General features: G+C 41.2%; 1 protein-coding gene across 7 annotated transcripts in view; it reads right to left on the minus strand.

Moving 5' to 3' along the window:
- Nucleotides 1-2,798: 2,798 nt before the first annotated feature.
- The window catches only part of Cwc22 (CWC22 spliceosome associated protein), a 49,028-nt gene continuing 35,968 nt past the window's right edge, over nucleotides 2,799-15,858 (minus strand). For 3 of the 7 annotated variants that reach the window (XM_008761966.2, XM_008761965.4, XM_008761967.4), the window contains exons 15-20: nucleotides 14,267-14,344; nucleotides 13,302-13,466; nucleotides 11,575-11,702; nucleotides 10,277-10,378; nucleotides 9,968-10,185; nucleotides 2,799-3,612 (exon numbers count right to left, since the gene is read on the minus strand). In XM_008761966.2, the coding sequence (XP_008760188.1) occupies nucleotides 3,035-3,612; nucleotides 9,968-10,185; nucleotides 10,277-10,378; nucleotides 11,575-11,702; nucleotides 13,302-13,466; nucleotides 14,267-14,344 (1,269 nt within the window). In that variant the 3' untranslated portion in view covers nucleotides 2,799-3,034. Of the gene's footprint in view, nucleotides 3,613-9,967; nucleotides 10,186-10,276; nucleotides 10,379-11,574; nucleotides 11,703-13,301; nucleotides 13,467-14,266; nucleotides 14,345-15,858 lie in introns of those variants that run through there. The other 4 variants (XM_063284136.1, XM_006234425.5, NM_001399981.1 and 1 more) reach the window with 2 other exon arrangements.

The raw sequence follows: 15,858 nt of genomic DNA on the forward strand, positions 1-15,858 counted from the left end.
GGCCTTTATAAAGCAGGGCTTTATACCTGCAGGAAAAACGATCCTGGTGGAGGAAGAATAGAACTTAGTTCAGCCTTAAGTAACTGGTGCTTGGCCAAGACTTTTTTGAAGGCTGACATCAGCTTGTTGATTTTTGACATACTTAAGCATAGCACAATTTCAGAAAAGTTTTACTGATAACAATGAACTCAACCCGGAGAGTATAACAAAGCTTAAGTTTACATTCAAGCTCTAAAATGGATTCTTGTTGACTTAGTAACAATGTTGCAGATCCAGGTCAAAGGAAAATAACTGAGGTAAACATAATGCCTGGCCCTGAGATAAGGCAGAAGTCACTTAGGCTGTTGTAAAGTATCAATGACATCTCTCGGAAGGATGAGTTTTATGGCCTAGAGGTAACGCTCCAGGGTTCAGGGGCAGAGGGTCTGGGATTGTTCTAGGAGAGGGGCGAAGAACCTGGCTCTCTAGGCTGCAAGGGATTAGCAGGCTGTAAACTGCATCAATTCCTAGTCTTCCAGGAGGCCAGTTTAACGCCTGTCCTTTTGAAGGATGCCTGGGAGTTTAACTTTCCTGGCTTCTCCAGAGCATACCCATGTGCTCAAGCACTTTTTTGCCCTCTACAGTAACTGGCTTGAAAAAGGAATGGCAGGGTTCTAAACACTCTCAGGGTATAAACACCATAAAGTCTGTCAAGTCAACATGAAATCAAAGTAAAAAAGATTTTTTCAGTCAGAATGGAAAGTTCACTGGTGGGAGTTTGCTGTGAGGCAGTGCCTACTCCTAACACCAGAAGTTACACTCCTGAGGTCTCAGCAGCTCGCACGACTGGTAAGCGAGAGCTGAGCAGGGATGACCCAATGGACCTCCCAAAGGGTATAGGGGAAATGCCAAAAGACCTAACTCTCCACACAGAACTACAGGCAGATACGGAATGCTGAGAGTGGGAGAAGTAGGCTTCCCCAGGAAGGGAAGGAGTGTACCAGATGGTTAGCCAGTACCAAATGGTCAGCCTTGAAAACATACAGTTGAGTAACACACCGACTGAGCAGTTGTATTTAGAAATATGCATGTGTAGACGTGTCCATATATGCATGCAATGACAATGAAAAGAGACCATGAATTTGAAGGAGAGCAAAGAGGGACACATGAGAAGACTTGGCTCAAGGAAAGGAGAGAAAGCAATGATTTAATTATAATCTCAAAATTAAAAAAAAATCCTAAGCAAACTCACTGGTAACTATAAAAGATTTTTTTTCCTGACAACAAGCGGTGACATGGCCTAAGAATCAGGTTGAACTTAACAGATAAATGAATGGAAAATCTGAATGGCTGTAAACGTAAGAAACACAAGAAAAATTATAGAAGTTACTTTTGTCATACCTACATCACACCTAAGCTCCCTAAAGCTTCCCTACAAGGCTACTCTAACATTTAAAAAGAAAAAGGTTAAATGCCACTTTAGGTAAGATAAAAGAAAGCAATCCCAAGAAGCCCGTCAAAGAGCTCAAATGTCCTTAGAAGTCTGTCCTTTGTGATGGGGAAGGAAGGGAGAACACTGACTGCTTCCTTTGTGTTATTTCATGGTTAGACCTTTGTAAAGCAGGTACTGGAAGAATCCTACGGAATAGGACAAGGACAGGATTAGCTTGCCCAGGCCCCCACAGTCCGGTAAAGAAGCTGCTAGTCAGTCAACAGGTCCAAGGGCTCTCCCATCCCAGTTCTGCTTGGAGGGGGGCAGAGCTAGAAGAAAACTTGGCTCTGACACTTAACAACCACAAGATCTGAGTCCTTTGGCTTCTTGGACTGAAGTCTCCTCCTTGTCTAAGAGACAAACACCATTCTTAAAGGGTTGAAGAGTTAAACTAGCCCATTCATTTCCTCATCCTTTTCAAGGGCCAGGCTACAGAACAAAGGAAATGAAGTGAGAAGGTGCCAACAAGTCAACAGATGAGAAGTTCTGAAGAGACAGAGCTCAGAGAACAGTGGTGTGAAGCCAGGTGAGCTGGGTGGGCAGTGATCAAAGCGCCTGTCAAGAAGAGACTTCAGCCACAGCTCTAAAGATGTCAGAAGTGGTAAGGACTGAGGAATAGAACTGCCAAGCAAGGAAGCTGAGAAAGTAAATATGTGTGCAAAATATCTAAATTTCTCCTGCGTGCTGGATTAATGACGTGTGCCAGTAAGTCCCACTAATAGCCACACTTTGGCTAAACTTGGACCTATGCACTTTAAGGAGAACAAATGTAAGAAATCCACTGAACAAGTGGGATGAGGACCTGCCCATCAACCTAAGGCCTCAGGGAACATTTTTATCTCCATAGTAATAACTACGCTTATATATTTTGAAAAAGTTACGATGAAGAAAATCTTTCCCATTCATGTAAAAAATTGGAATTGCTTCATAGGTAGTTCATGTACCTATGCTTTTTAAATGATTAATCCACAGTAAAATGAAATATATATCAGCTCACCTTGACATAACGTTAGAGCTGGCAAATAGCTTTAAGCCCAGGAACCTTACAGGTGAAACTGCCCAGCAGTCTGAGAAGAGAGAGCATTAGAAAAGCCATGGATTCGGAACCAGGACGTCTAACAAGTTCAGCTCTCTAGAGGAAGACATACTTAGTTCCTCCCAAACACCTGAGGTTTTAGAAACCTACACATGGGAACTTGTCATAGTACCTCACTGTCAAAAGTAGAAAAGGTTTATCTATTTTAGCCTTTGATTATACATAAAAGCCAGTAATATTTATGGTAATCTGTAGTAATTAGACACATAGAAAAGTGTTTTTAAAAAAATCAATGATTCAATGAACATTTGTTCCTTTTATTCACAAAACATAAGATTTACCCCTTTGTTGAGTCCCTTTTCTTTATGATTTTACACAAAGAACCTTGAGATATATCAATTATAAAACATGTCAAAAAAAATCTTTAAAATTTACAAACAGGTACTTTATACAGAGTTCTCTATAAAATCCATCAATGTAAAAAGGACATTGAACTGAATGTAAGGCGAGTCCAGTTGTCATTAGAGTTATTTGTGTTTTGTTGGAGACTTTTCTCTCCTCCGGTCCTGACTTCTCTTCGATTCTCTAGAATGTTCAGCGTATCTGCTAGGTTTTTCCCAGCGTCTCTCGGCACCGTTCTGATACCTGTCGTCATCATCTCCTTTATGACCAGAATGCTTCCTACTCCTCTCTCTTGACTTGGAGCCATCTTTTCTTCTAACATTATCACTGTCCTGATTTCGGGCTCTTTGCTTCTCATTTTCAGAAAAAGAATCTCTTCTCTCTCGCCGCTTCTTCCTTGGCTCGCCATGCCTGTCTTCTGGCTCTCTGTGCGAGCCTTGTTCTCGGCCATTGCCAACTCTGTTGTAACTATTCTCATGACTTCTGTCCTCCATGTGCTTTGCTGGGGGATCTCGCCAGTCTGCATCTCGTGAGTGCTGAGCTCTGTGTCTTTCAGACCTTGCTCTCTCAGTCCTCCCTTCCTGATGCCTTTGGTCCTCTCTGCCTCCTTCTCGCCGCCTGTCACGTGCCTGGTGGCTCCTGGCTAACTTATCTACTTCTTCACCTCTGGCCTTTCCTTGTCTTTTCTTTCTTGAACCTTTAGCTGCATGCAAAAAATGAATTCTAGTTAGTTTTTATGTTAATATAAATTCATAATTTAACAATAACACTTACCAACATACTGTAGAGTATTCATTTGTATAAACTAGATGCAAAGCCAAACAAAAAGTCTAAAAACAGACTATTTTAAAAGATGAATAAATTCTAAAATATGCCATTAATAGTTACTATGTAATTAGTTTCAAACTCAAGTGCCCATAGGAACTTTCAATAAACCAATCCATCAAGTACAGAAAATGTACATTGCCACATACATACTCTAACCCCAACAGAGCTGCCTGTCAGATGAAAGTAGCTGACAGCAGCCCTGGTACATCACCAAGACACACAGCCACCCACCCCACCCACTCCCTACCGGGAGATGGGGCACCTGCGTTCTCATCACAACGAGTGTGCGTCTACCCAAAGCCTCTGATGCTTTGTCCCTCACTGGCCATACAAGCAAGAGCTGGGTTACAATAGCTATGAACTCAATGAGAGCCACGGACGCTTGGTTTCTGACACAGCTTCTTAATATAATCCCAAATATAAAATGCAGGGAAATAAATCACCATTTTAGGTTAAACTTATGTCACTTATTAATTTGAATTCACGAATCAAAAGCACTGAGATGACTAAAATTTCACAAATCCTTTCACTACAGAAAGAAAACACAACAGAAAATCACTTCTTCTTGCCCCGACTCTAGCCAAATGCCAGTATACCAACCCCTCTTTCTTCTAAGTCACTGGTGATGGCACATGGTGTACGAGCTGGTCTGCCAGTCAGAACTTCCTTCTCAGGCTGTAGTGCCCAAGCAGCAGCCATCTGGCTCAGTGCTAAGCCCGTGTCTCTGGCTCGTTCTACACTGTCAGGGCTCTGCCAACATTACACCTCAGCCATGCCACAATGTGCAAGCCCCTTGGCCAGGTCTGCTCCTCTGTTCCCTAATTTGGGGGCAGTTCACACTACTTTTATGCTAATACTTTAATAATGAAACAGTTCTCTGCTAAAATTGTAGGATAAGGCAAATTAACTTTGAATCAGCAAACTTTCTTAGTGCAAAATTCAAGCTGAGCCATCATCTGTCCTCAAAATAGATGCCATGAAACAGATTCTGTAACATTCAAAGAACTGTGAAATGAATGGTGCTGCATTCTTTCAATCCAGGAATAAAGTTCTTGTGAGCAAATGCACTCCTGCTCTAATAAGACAGAACACAAAGAGCCCCACAGTTTTTGTTGTCATACCGCATGCCAAGTACTTTCAAAGGTAACACACCAGGAAATCACAGCGTGAGGGTCTGCCATCCAACCTGTGGTTGAAGAGGGAGGCTGCTACCACTGATACAGGCATTCCAATATAACAATAACTTCAGATGCGCAGACAACCCTTCACCCACATGGACCCAGATGCTCTACTGAAGAAAGCCGAGTAGGTCTTAGGTTAAACTACACAAATCTTTTCCGAAAACATGGACCAGAAGAAGCTGAGAAAGGATTTCAATAGAGCATCCTCCTCTCCTGGTGTAAAAGGCACATACTGAGAGGAACTGGACATCTGTTAGAACTTTCCATCTGTTTGAAGGCACTGAAGATCTGTAACATTTGTGATGCTGGAATGAAAGATGTGCTTACGGAAAGGGTGGGAGCTTGTGCAAAGAAAGGAACCAACTGACAGCAGCAATTGTAAAGTCTCAACACGAAATGAGGGCTGGCAGGATGGTTCAGTGGCGAAGAAAACAGCCCAGCCTGCAGACCTGGGCTTTATCCTTGGGTCCCACACGACAGACAACTCCTGAAACTTGCTCTGATTGTCACACAGGTGGAACAGACAGACACACGAGTGTGACATGTGCACACATGCACACACACAAAAATGTAATGAAAATATTTTTTAAAAAGTAAAATGATTTGAACAAAAGCACCTGGAGTGTAACTCACAGACTAATACAAACAGTTGTAAGATCGTGGTATAAAGATATAGCTGGGTAAATAAAAGAGGAAAGGGGACAGCTTTTCTCTTGTAGAAATTCAATTACTAATCCACAAAGAAAATAGATAAATCATCATTAGGCAAACACCATAGAGAATGCTCTAAAGATGGCTGCCAAAATGACTGAGGAAAAGTTGGAGACAGATTTGAACAGAATGAAATGAAGTGTTTATCTGAAGAAATTCAACAAACACTTTCTCGATTTAGTGATGTAGGTGATGTTAGTTAATTAGGACTTGCCAGCAGCTCTACGTCCCATGAGTAGATGCACTAAGAGCAGACCATTTCTGACATTTTATCTGAAGTGCCAGATCTGGTGTCTGACTGAGAAAGCTGGACTCACATTTGAGTGTTTGGTCCCCAGCTGGTGGCACTGTTTGGAAAGGAGAAGAAGGTGTAGCCTTGTTGGAGGAAGTGTGTCACTAGGGAGCGAGAGTGGACTTTAAGGTTGGCTTGGAGACCAGAAGTAAGGTCTCAGCAAGTGCTACAGGACCACGCCTACTACAGGACCACGCCCACGCGCCTGCTCCCTACCATGATGGTTATGGACTCACCCTTCAAACTGTAAGTCCCAATGGACGCTTTCTTCTATAAGTTGCTATGCTTATAGTGAATCTTCACAGCAGCAGAAAAGTAACTATGACATCAACTTTTATTTTGTTCTTAAGAAAATATCAAATAAATATCTACGCTAAAGGACTTCAATGTGATCAGAAGCTTCAAAAATATCAAAGACGTCTGAAAGCCCTGATAGAACACTGAAATATAAACAGGCTCCTGAAAGAAGGAAGGACTGCCGAGGGTCATGCAGGAGAAATGACAACCAGCGTTAGAACTCATGGGATGCGGCCCACCAGTTACCACAGCCATGACAGTAACTGGTTATGTGTGGTTTTACACTCCACCCACTTTTAGCTCCAGGAGGTGACAGAGCTATCAGCCCCTACCCAGCTTCCCTTGAATCCTTGGACAAAAGACATAGACATGTATTTGTTGAATTTTAACTTGTCTTTTTGGGCATAACTGTTGTATCTCCCACCTGGAAAGCAAGCCCTTATCAATTTCTTCATCTCTCCTGCCTGCTCTACACTGCAGTTGCTAAACTCCCCTGACCACCTGCCTGCAGGAGCAGCCTGTGTGACTGCTCTGTTTTGAGATCTCATATGGTTGTTTGTCCTGCTTTCCAAAGCATGGTGAGCTCCGTTCTCCCTCCGTGTGTCTTCCTGCCTCCTCTGTCCTCCTCCCACATCTCCTCCACCCTCCAAGGACCCAGCAGTCTCACCTGGATCTTCCGCCCAGCACTTGGCCCATGGTGTTCTTTATTGACAAGAAGCAATTGAGGAATAGGAGCCTAGCATCAGAACCGCTCCCTACACACCTCAGTGGCATGACCCCAAGGACCACCTGTCCTGAGGGCTTCATGCTGTCATGGAGCTCTGCTCTGCTTGCTGCCTTCACATCCCTCGTCATCTAAGAGGTGTATGAAAACTCTTACTGGGCAGTGGCTCTGGCACTCACAATAACAGTACTCGATCTCTCAGGCATGGCTGCTGGAGCAGATTCATGATTCAGTCACCACCCTAGGGAAGACCTTAGAGACGTAGATTGTCAGCAGTGACCACCACCCTTAGACAACATTTGGAAAAGTAGTGAGTAAAGCTAGGTTGAGATGCTTTTGCCACTGGCTCTAATGTAAAAAAATCTTAGGAAAGAATGTGAAATATAAAGTTCAGAAAGGCACATTCTTATTAGTTAAGCTAGGGACCCTTTGTGGTCAGGGAACAAGAACAATGGCAGCACTGGCTGACGCAACTCTCACTAAGGCTGGACTGGTGATGACTGATTTCTTATATCCATTTTGCCCTTAGCTTCCTGATACGATTTAATAAGAATTGCTGATGATATACATTCTAAGAATTTAAAGTAGATATGATTTTTATATAAAAGTTTAGATTTATGATGCTTTTAAGATTCTTATAAGATTACTTTTAAAGATAGATAATAATTATTTCTTTCTTTGTAATAAAAAATTGCTGTCTGCAAGTAAGAGGAGCAGGCTGAGAAAACCACCTTCCCTGCTCAGTACAGATGTTCACGGGTTCTTGGGAATAATTTGTTTTCTTTACCTATATTTCTTATAAAGTTATTGGGGAACATTGTTTTTTTCCGTAGTCATTCACTAGAACAAAACAAAATATAATCACATTGTAATTTTATACTGCTTAAAAGATTTTCTAGAATATATAAGCTACAGAAGAAGGAATAAAGTGTGGGGCTGGAACACTGTTCCTTCCATCCATCAACTACGGGCATGTATGTATATGTGTAAAGTTTATGTAAGAGTGTGTTGGGGCTTTGTTCCCTCCACCTTCCAAGTGTGTGTGTATATGTGTACATGGACATATCTGAATGGGTGAAATGCTTGGAGCCTGCTTGTTAGAGCTTTGCTCAATGTATGAAGTTATTGAACTCTGCCTTTTGTTTCACCCACGTGTGTGTGTGTGTGTGTGTGTGTGTGTGTGAGAGAGAGAGAGAGAGACAGAGAGAGAGAGCTGGCATTCTGACACCCTGACTCACTCATCTACTGCTTTACTCTTTGTGAAATTCAAACAAAACCTGTTAGCAGTACTGCTCAGTATGAATCTCCACAGCTTTACTGATAATTGCATTGCTTGCACGAGTGCTAACGGAGGAAAGTTAGGTAGAGGGTATATGTGGATTCTCTCTGTTGTGATTTTCCTGTAAGTGGGAAGTCAGTTCACAATAAATACTATAAAATTAAAAACATGAATTTGGTAAGAAAACAAAAACCAAACACCCCCAAATTTAGGGAAGGTAGAAAGAAGTGCAGAGAATTAAGCTGGGTTGCAGCCACCTCCTCCTGGAAGGATCTGCTGATCCAGGATTGCTGCTGAGGGAAAAGAAATAAGACAACAGAGCCTTGGCAGCCTCACAGACACAAGTGTGAGCTACTTACTTAAAATATACACATGCAACACACAGAACGGGGGAGGGAGAGATGAGGGGGGGAGGAGGGGTGGGGGAGGGGGAGGGGGAGAGAGAGAGGAGAGAGAGGAGAGAGAGAGGAGAGAGAAAGAGAGAGAGAGAGAGAGAGAGAGGAGAGAGAGAGGGGGGAGGGGAGAGGGAGAGGGAGAATATACAATAAAGATAAACCCTACAAACTAAAAAGTCAAAGTCAACTCAAGAGGGGGAGGAGGCAGATCGGAGCACTGTCCAATGACAGCACTACGCTCAGCTTTATTAGCGAAGAAAATGCAAATTAAAATGAAAGGTATACGTCAACATCACCACCAGGATGGTTAAATTAGAAACATGGCCAATATACACGTGGTAGGAGTAAAACCTGGAATAATCACTTAGAAAACCCGTCTATTTACTGAACCCGCATACACACATCCTACAGCAGTGACTCTATCTGTAGCTACATAACTAGGAAGAAATGGACAAGTGGGCACTGTCTTGAAGATGACGTGTCATAAGATGTTTTTAATACCCCAACTACAAACACCACAATTTAGTATATTCTTCCTCACAATACTTAACATTAGTCTGCAGGTAGACATCACAGAAGAGTTACTCACACATAGGAGCTCAAGAAGAGAGAAATTCAGACTTCTAAGTACTGTTTCTGTTGACTCCACTATACAGCTTTTGTACCATTGTGAAGTTGGAAAGCCAAGAACACAAGGTAATGATATATACACACACATGTATATATGCACATATATAAAAATCTGTACATATGATGCACACATATACATATAAATATGTACACACACACACACACACACACACACACACACACACACACACACAGGGACTGCAGTTCAAGGCCAGCCTGGGCTGCTCAGTGAGGAGAAGACTAGCTTTAACGATGTTGTAAGACCTTGTCTCACCAAGTAAGAGGCAAGACCAGCTAATGGACATACACATCAGAAGAGCAGCTGCCATGAACATGGGAGCAGCTACAGGCCCAAGAGGAACGAGGAGTTCTCAAGTACCAGTACTACTTCATCTGGGGAGAGCCATGGATGGCAAAGCCCCCTGAGCTACACAACGAATGCGACGATGTCACACAGCCACATAAAGCTTGGCTACTTGGAATGAAGCATCAGGATGGAACTGTAAGCTAGGACGTGGACAGCCCTGGACTCGCAGGTGCCAATGAATTAATTAGCTCTGTCTAAGAGGCTTCTAAAACAGATAAAACACTGCAGACTGTCAGTGACAGACGATCATCTCCATTAATAAACATTTTAAATAGATGGCAAAATAAATAAGCAGCAACTGAGCCCCGCACTTCTTAGAAATGAACAGGATAACGTCTGAATGAGCCTTGATACCTGAGGCAGAGCTCTGACTGCTGGAGGAGGAGGAGTCGCTCGCTTCACTGGAGGACTCTGAGCTGCTCTCGCTGCTGTCAGAATCTGAGTCAGAGGAATCAGACCCCGAGGAAGACTCTGAAGATGAAGATGTTAGGACCGGTTTCTTCTGCTCAGCATCTGGTTTCTGGGCTACAATGACCTTGGGCGTATTTTTCAGATGTTCTCGAAGTTCATCCCTAACAGAAATATAATGTGTAACATTATGTCTACTGGGCACTTGTGAGATAATTTTGTAACTAAAGATAAAATTCTGCAAACGATCCTTACGTCAATCCTCCGAGACCTATGGAAGTGAAGAAGTTGATGGCAAACCGGGTGTTGCGTGGGTTGTCTCGGGGTAACAGTCCTTCAAAGAATGGCTGAAGAGTTCTGAAAAGGAAAAAAGAATTGAGAAGATGGAGAAAGGGAAAATGAAAGCTCCTATCAGATTTTCTAGACATTAAATCAGTAAGTGAAATATAAGAAAGTGGTTTATGCATTTATACGTGAGGCTGCCTAAACATATAATAGGTAACGAGGGACAATTCACTGAAGTTCATTTCTTTAAGAAAATTTCTTTGTAGTTTTGTGCGTGTGTGTGCAGGTTAGAGGACATGTGGGAGCTGTGTGTGTGTGTGTGTGTGTGTGTGTGTGTGTGTGTGCAGGTTAGAGGACATGTGGGAGCTGTGTGTGTGTGTGTGTGTGTGCAGGTGAGAGGACATGTGGGAGCTGCCTCTTTCCTTCCACTGGTGGCTGTCAGGGATCCAGCCTATTTCAGACTTTGTGTCCTTTACCTATGGAGACAGCTCTGATTTCTGTAATTACACAGCAGATTTAGAAACTTTATACACACACTAAGGTACACATGGAATACACAGATGTCCAGTAACATGTGTATATGGTTATATGGTATATGGTGGGCACACAGAAAAATATAAAGGTCTTCCTTAGCTTTTATTTTCATCTACCTCTGTATGTACATCTAAATTGTGTAAAAGCACTGGAAAGAGTAGGAAGTAGGCAACAAGTGTTTCACAGAAAAGGGTAAATTACAGGAAGTCTGACTAAGTTTGTTAGACAGATCAAAAAGACGGCCTCTGTAGTCATGGTGGTAAGGAAGCAGACTTCACTACAAGTTTCGTGATACTGGGATGACTAGAGTACAGCTTCCTGAGGAGGAGATGAGTCTGGTAAAGTAGACAGATTACATGGAAGCAAAGAGGAAGGTTAGAGACAGCCTGTAGACCCCTGCACTAGGCGCAAGTCTTTGATCAATGTTTAACAAAAGTGGAGAAATGAGATACTGGAATAACATGGGGCCTGAACGGAATGGAATGGAAGCCAATTGTAGTGACAGTGAGGAATCAGGACACATGAACGAGTACTAAGAAGGTACCGTGGGAGTTAAGGGACAGTCCTAGAACAAAGCCCGGAAAGGTGCATGTTGTCTCAGGCCTTGAGATGCTGCATGCTGACCTTACCAAAGTCCTAGAGGGCTCCTTACCATGACAGTACAACTGTCTGTGCTATGTGGGGGAACTCCTATAGACAGGAAGACTAGCCTTAAGCTGTGAAGAGTAACTTACTCATCCTTTAACCTCGCATTCAGTTTAGGAAGACCCATGTATTCACACAGCTCCTGGAAGAAGATCTTGACAAAAATCCTACTGGATGATGTCGTCGTCTCTTCACTCAGCTTTATACACTCGAGAACCTGAAAAGTAGGAGGGAATGAAAAAACGATTTTTGTTTTGTTTTAAAACACAAAGCCCAGTAGCCAAGCAGTTTACATTCTCTCAGAATGACTAGGAGTTTTCATCTCTGAGCAGCACCTCTGAACGCGTCCCTCATGCTGACATGGATTCTTTCTTGGCAAAGCATGTGACTTCTCTATATTAATTTCCCAATGCTGAGATGGTACAGAAATAGGTTTCGCTCTTTTTCTTGAGGGAGGTGCTTTTTATAGCTGAGAAGATATCCTGTATGTGCCTATAACATCAAAGTAAAGATTGCTCGCAAACTCCCTCAGCAGAATGTGGTGTACACAAGGGACTAGGCAGAGTGCCACCAAGAGCATTAGTTACAGTAAAGTTAGCACACATATGCACAAAAGTAAAAACAAAAACAAAATGATGGATGATGGATCCTGAAAACTAAGTTTACACCTTTTACAAACTAACTTGTGAACATGGACTTTAAGAGCAAGACCAAAGGAACAAAAGCCTCTAGCTTTTATGGATTGTATGTTCTGGAAGCCTATTTTTAGCCAATTGTTTAAAACTTGGCTTCTTTTCTAGAACAGACGAAATGAAGCAAAGGGTTATTATGATTAGCTGCTAGGCTGGCTTAGAAGTGGCAGTTGGATATGGGTGGATATATTTAGTCCTTAAGTACTGTATATAAACTTATCTGATACTTCTAAGAGCAGGGGTGGAAACTCACTCCACCATCAGTTGGTGGTACTTTACATCGTTCTCTTCTCCTTTTCCTTTTGTGATGTGATTTCTCTCTATTAAAATTCTTCTAGCAACTTTACTTCACTTAGACCATGTGACTTTTTATGGCATATGATTTCCGTAGACTTAACTTTTCTCTCACGTGGTAACTTTCCTGACATAAATACATGGCAACGTTCCTAAAATAAATCCATTGATTGCCCATTACCAAGAATTGTGACTGGACATGCAGGTGGTAGCTTCCTCACAGCATTTGAGTGAATGGTAATTCCATAATGAACATGGAATAAATGCTCAATTTGGTGTACTTTTCCCCATTAAGAATGCCTATCTTTGTTCTACGGAAGATCACAGGATCTCCTTCCCACTGCTTAAAGAAAAGTACCTACTTATTATAGCTTCCTGGGACAATCCTTTCTCTCGAGTCTCAATTAGAGGAACTTTGGAAAAGTTACTCTTTCAGGAAATATGGACAGTAATTCTGAGGTACAAGTGCTTCCAAAATTGGGATATGTGTCTCTCCTTTGTTATGTAGGTATGGACAAATATGCACACAGAGGGCGAGCATGCAAATACATCATGTTTTCCCTGAAAATACTGCTCATCATCACTACTGAAAAGGATCATGGGTCTGGGCTGCTATGTGTGATCTACACTATTTCTTACACACGCATGCATAGTGTGTGACTAAGCCTTTTGATTCCATGTTACATGGATGTGTTTCAAAGACAGCAACTGCAGTCAAAGTGCACAATCCAATAGCTTTACTTCATGTTTACGACAGGATAAGTATGGCCATGCCACAGGCAATGCATAGGCGACAATAACAGGATGAGGAATGAAGAGCAAACACTGACCCAATTACTTACACTCCACGGAAGTGAGTCTGTGTATAAAAGGTGAGCGAACATCTTAGCAACATTTCTCAATTTGTTTGTCTCTAAGCGGTGGATGGTGTCGTACTGTTCCTTGAATATACTTTCAAATGATTCCATGTACTCTTTTTTCAGCATACAAAACCGCTATAGAGAAGAAAACGGAAAGTCAACCCCAGCAGAAACCAAGTGTCAATACAACGGACTTACTATTCCTAAACTTACTAAGGAAAATGTTTGTAAACGCCTACAAGAGACTTCTATCACCCTGTCTTTCTGTGGATCAAAAAAGTTACGATACAGTTTCTATCTGGATTTATATGTTAAAATATAGTTATACATTAAGTTGATCCTAAACAGACACATTTTGCATTATATATCTGCCTTGTAAATAGTTTATAGATATGCTTTAGGGATCAGAAAGATGGATTTCATATGCTCTCGCAGAGGACCCAAGTGAAGCTCCCAGCAGCCACGTCAGGCAGCTCCAGCCAGCCTGCAACTCCAGCCCGAGAGAGACGGCTCGGCTCTGCCTGCCTACACAGTACCTACACTCACAGGCACATGCCTGACGCATACGAGACACAAGTAAAAATCATACAAATAAACATCTATTTATTTCTTTAATCATGTTGACCCTGTGCTGCTTAAACAAGTTTCTGACTTTAATAATTGCTTTCAGTTTTTGAAGACCATCTAGTTATTTTGTATTGGGAAATTGTTACAAAGTATTTATAATTTCAAGAAGTTGTTGAAAATGGTTAACAAATTTAATGTGGGAAAGTAAACAGAAAGGGGAACAATGTGCTTACAGGGGAAAAAACAAAACATGTTGTTAATTAAGGATAGACCAGACCACAAAGTACAGTCATTAATTCACTATATTGTTAGGAATTCTTTTGGAATTTATATTAAATCCTGACATGAAAATCAAGGCTGTAACTCACCCCAGCTAACAAGCCAAAAAATTTTTCATAGGTTCTTTGTTGGGCACAGCAATCAAGTATCATGTTGCAGAGTTCTTTCTGTTTGGAAAGACAATTTGCATTAATGACTCAGAACACAATGGAGCTATGTGATATGACAATTTACAACCACAACCACAGAGACTGTGTTTTCAAACTAAACTTTAAAAAATGTTGAAAACCTTGAGAAATTAATTTTAAAAACGCAATGTCAAGTTTATCATTTTTAAAAAGACTTTAGACTGGCTGAAACTATCTAAAGCTATTTATGATCATTTGATTAAATGACATTCTAAATCAAAAGTATGAATCATTTCTAAACAATTTAGGGCACGAACCAGGTCAAGCTATGACACGATTCTACTTTTTAAGACTTCTGTGTGGAATTCTTTTACATTTATTTTCACCAACACAAATACCTAAGATTTAGATTAAATTTAAATTTAGATAGTATGGAAAAAACAGAACACAAGTATTTACAAAGTGACAAATGGTCACTTTTTCAACGTAAATGACGTTTTAGTTGATTAAAAAAAAAAGGAGAAAAAATAAAAATAGAAGAACAGAGAGGAACAAGTTGATGACTCAATCTTCTAAGTCCTGAAATAAATATTTGATCACAGACCTACCTTCAGGGGGTGGCCATTCTATGTACAGGTCTATCCACAGAAGAATGGACTCTATGTACAGACCTATCTACAGAGGGACATCTGAAGATGGATGGACCAACCCTGTTACTGCTGAAATACACTGTTCAACCAGCAATTTAACTGCTTTGGAAAGCCTTTCTGTGAAAAATGCTAGAACTAATAAACCCCTGATAAGAAAACCTACTATCACAAATGGTTGACATCTAATTAATTGACAAGAATGGTTTAATAATCCCTGACATAATTCTAAGGGAGCAGACAGCAATTCCATGAGGAAATAATTCAGGTAACATAGCAAGTGGAAGAATGTCTACATTTTTACAAACGTATTAGCACTTCATACACTTCATCCTCAATTACAAACGAGCCTACGTGGAGTAAAGCTTCAGTTAAGTTTTTATTTTTAAAATTTCTATTAACTATTCTGAAAATTTGTCACAGTCACTAAGGTATAATCTAAGCAAAAATTGTTAGCAGTAAAAAGAAAAGATATAAATCATCATTTATATCTATGTAATCTATGTAAGCAAGCAATCTGTGTCAGAAACCCCAGAGTACAAACACAGGACAGCAGGGTAGACAAGAAGCTGCACTGTCTAACATGATAGCCATTAGCTCCCAGCAGCTATTTAAATTATTTAAAACTATTAGCTCCTTAGTCACAGCACGCATATCCTGCACAATCAACAGCTGCATGTGCCCAGTTGCTGCTGCCCTAACAGGGTAGCATTGAACATTTCCTCACTGAAGAAAGTTCCATTGCACAGTGCTGCTCTAGAGACAGATGGTTTACCATGAAGCAGCCCTGACAGAAACATCACTTTAAAACATGAGAGTGCTTTCAGACACAAAGAAAGAAAAAAGAAAACCAGTCACAAGTTAATCCAATTAAGTAAAATGTTTATGAATGGGTTAAGTTCTAGA

This window comes from Rattus norvegicus, chromosome 3, assembly GCF_036323735.1.
Source record: "Rattus norvegicus strain BN/NHsdMcwi chromosome 3, GRCr8, whole genome shotgun sequence".
NCBI classification, from domain to species: Eukaryota; Metazoa; Chordata; class Mammalia; order Rodentia; family Muridae; genus Rattus; species Rattus norvegicus.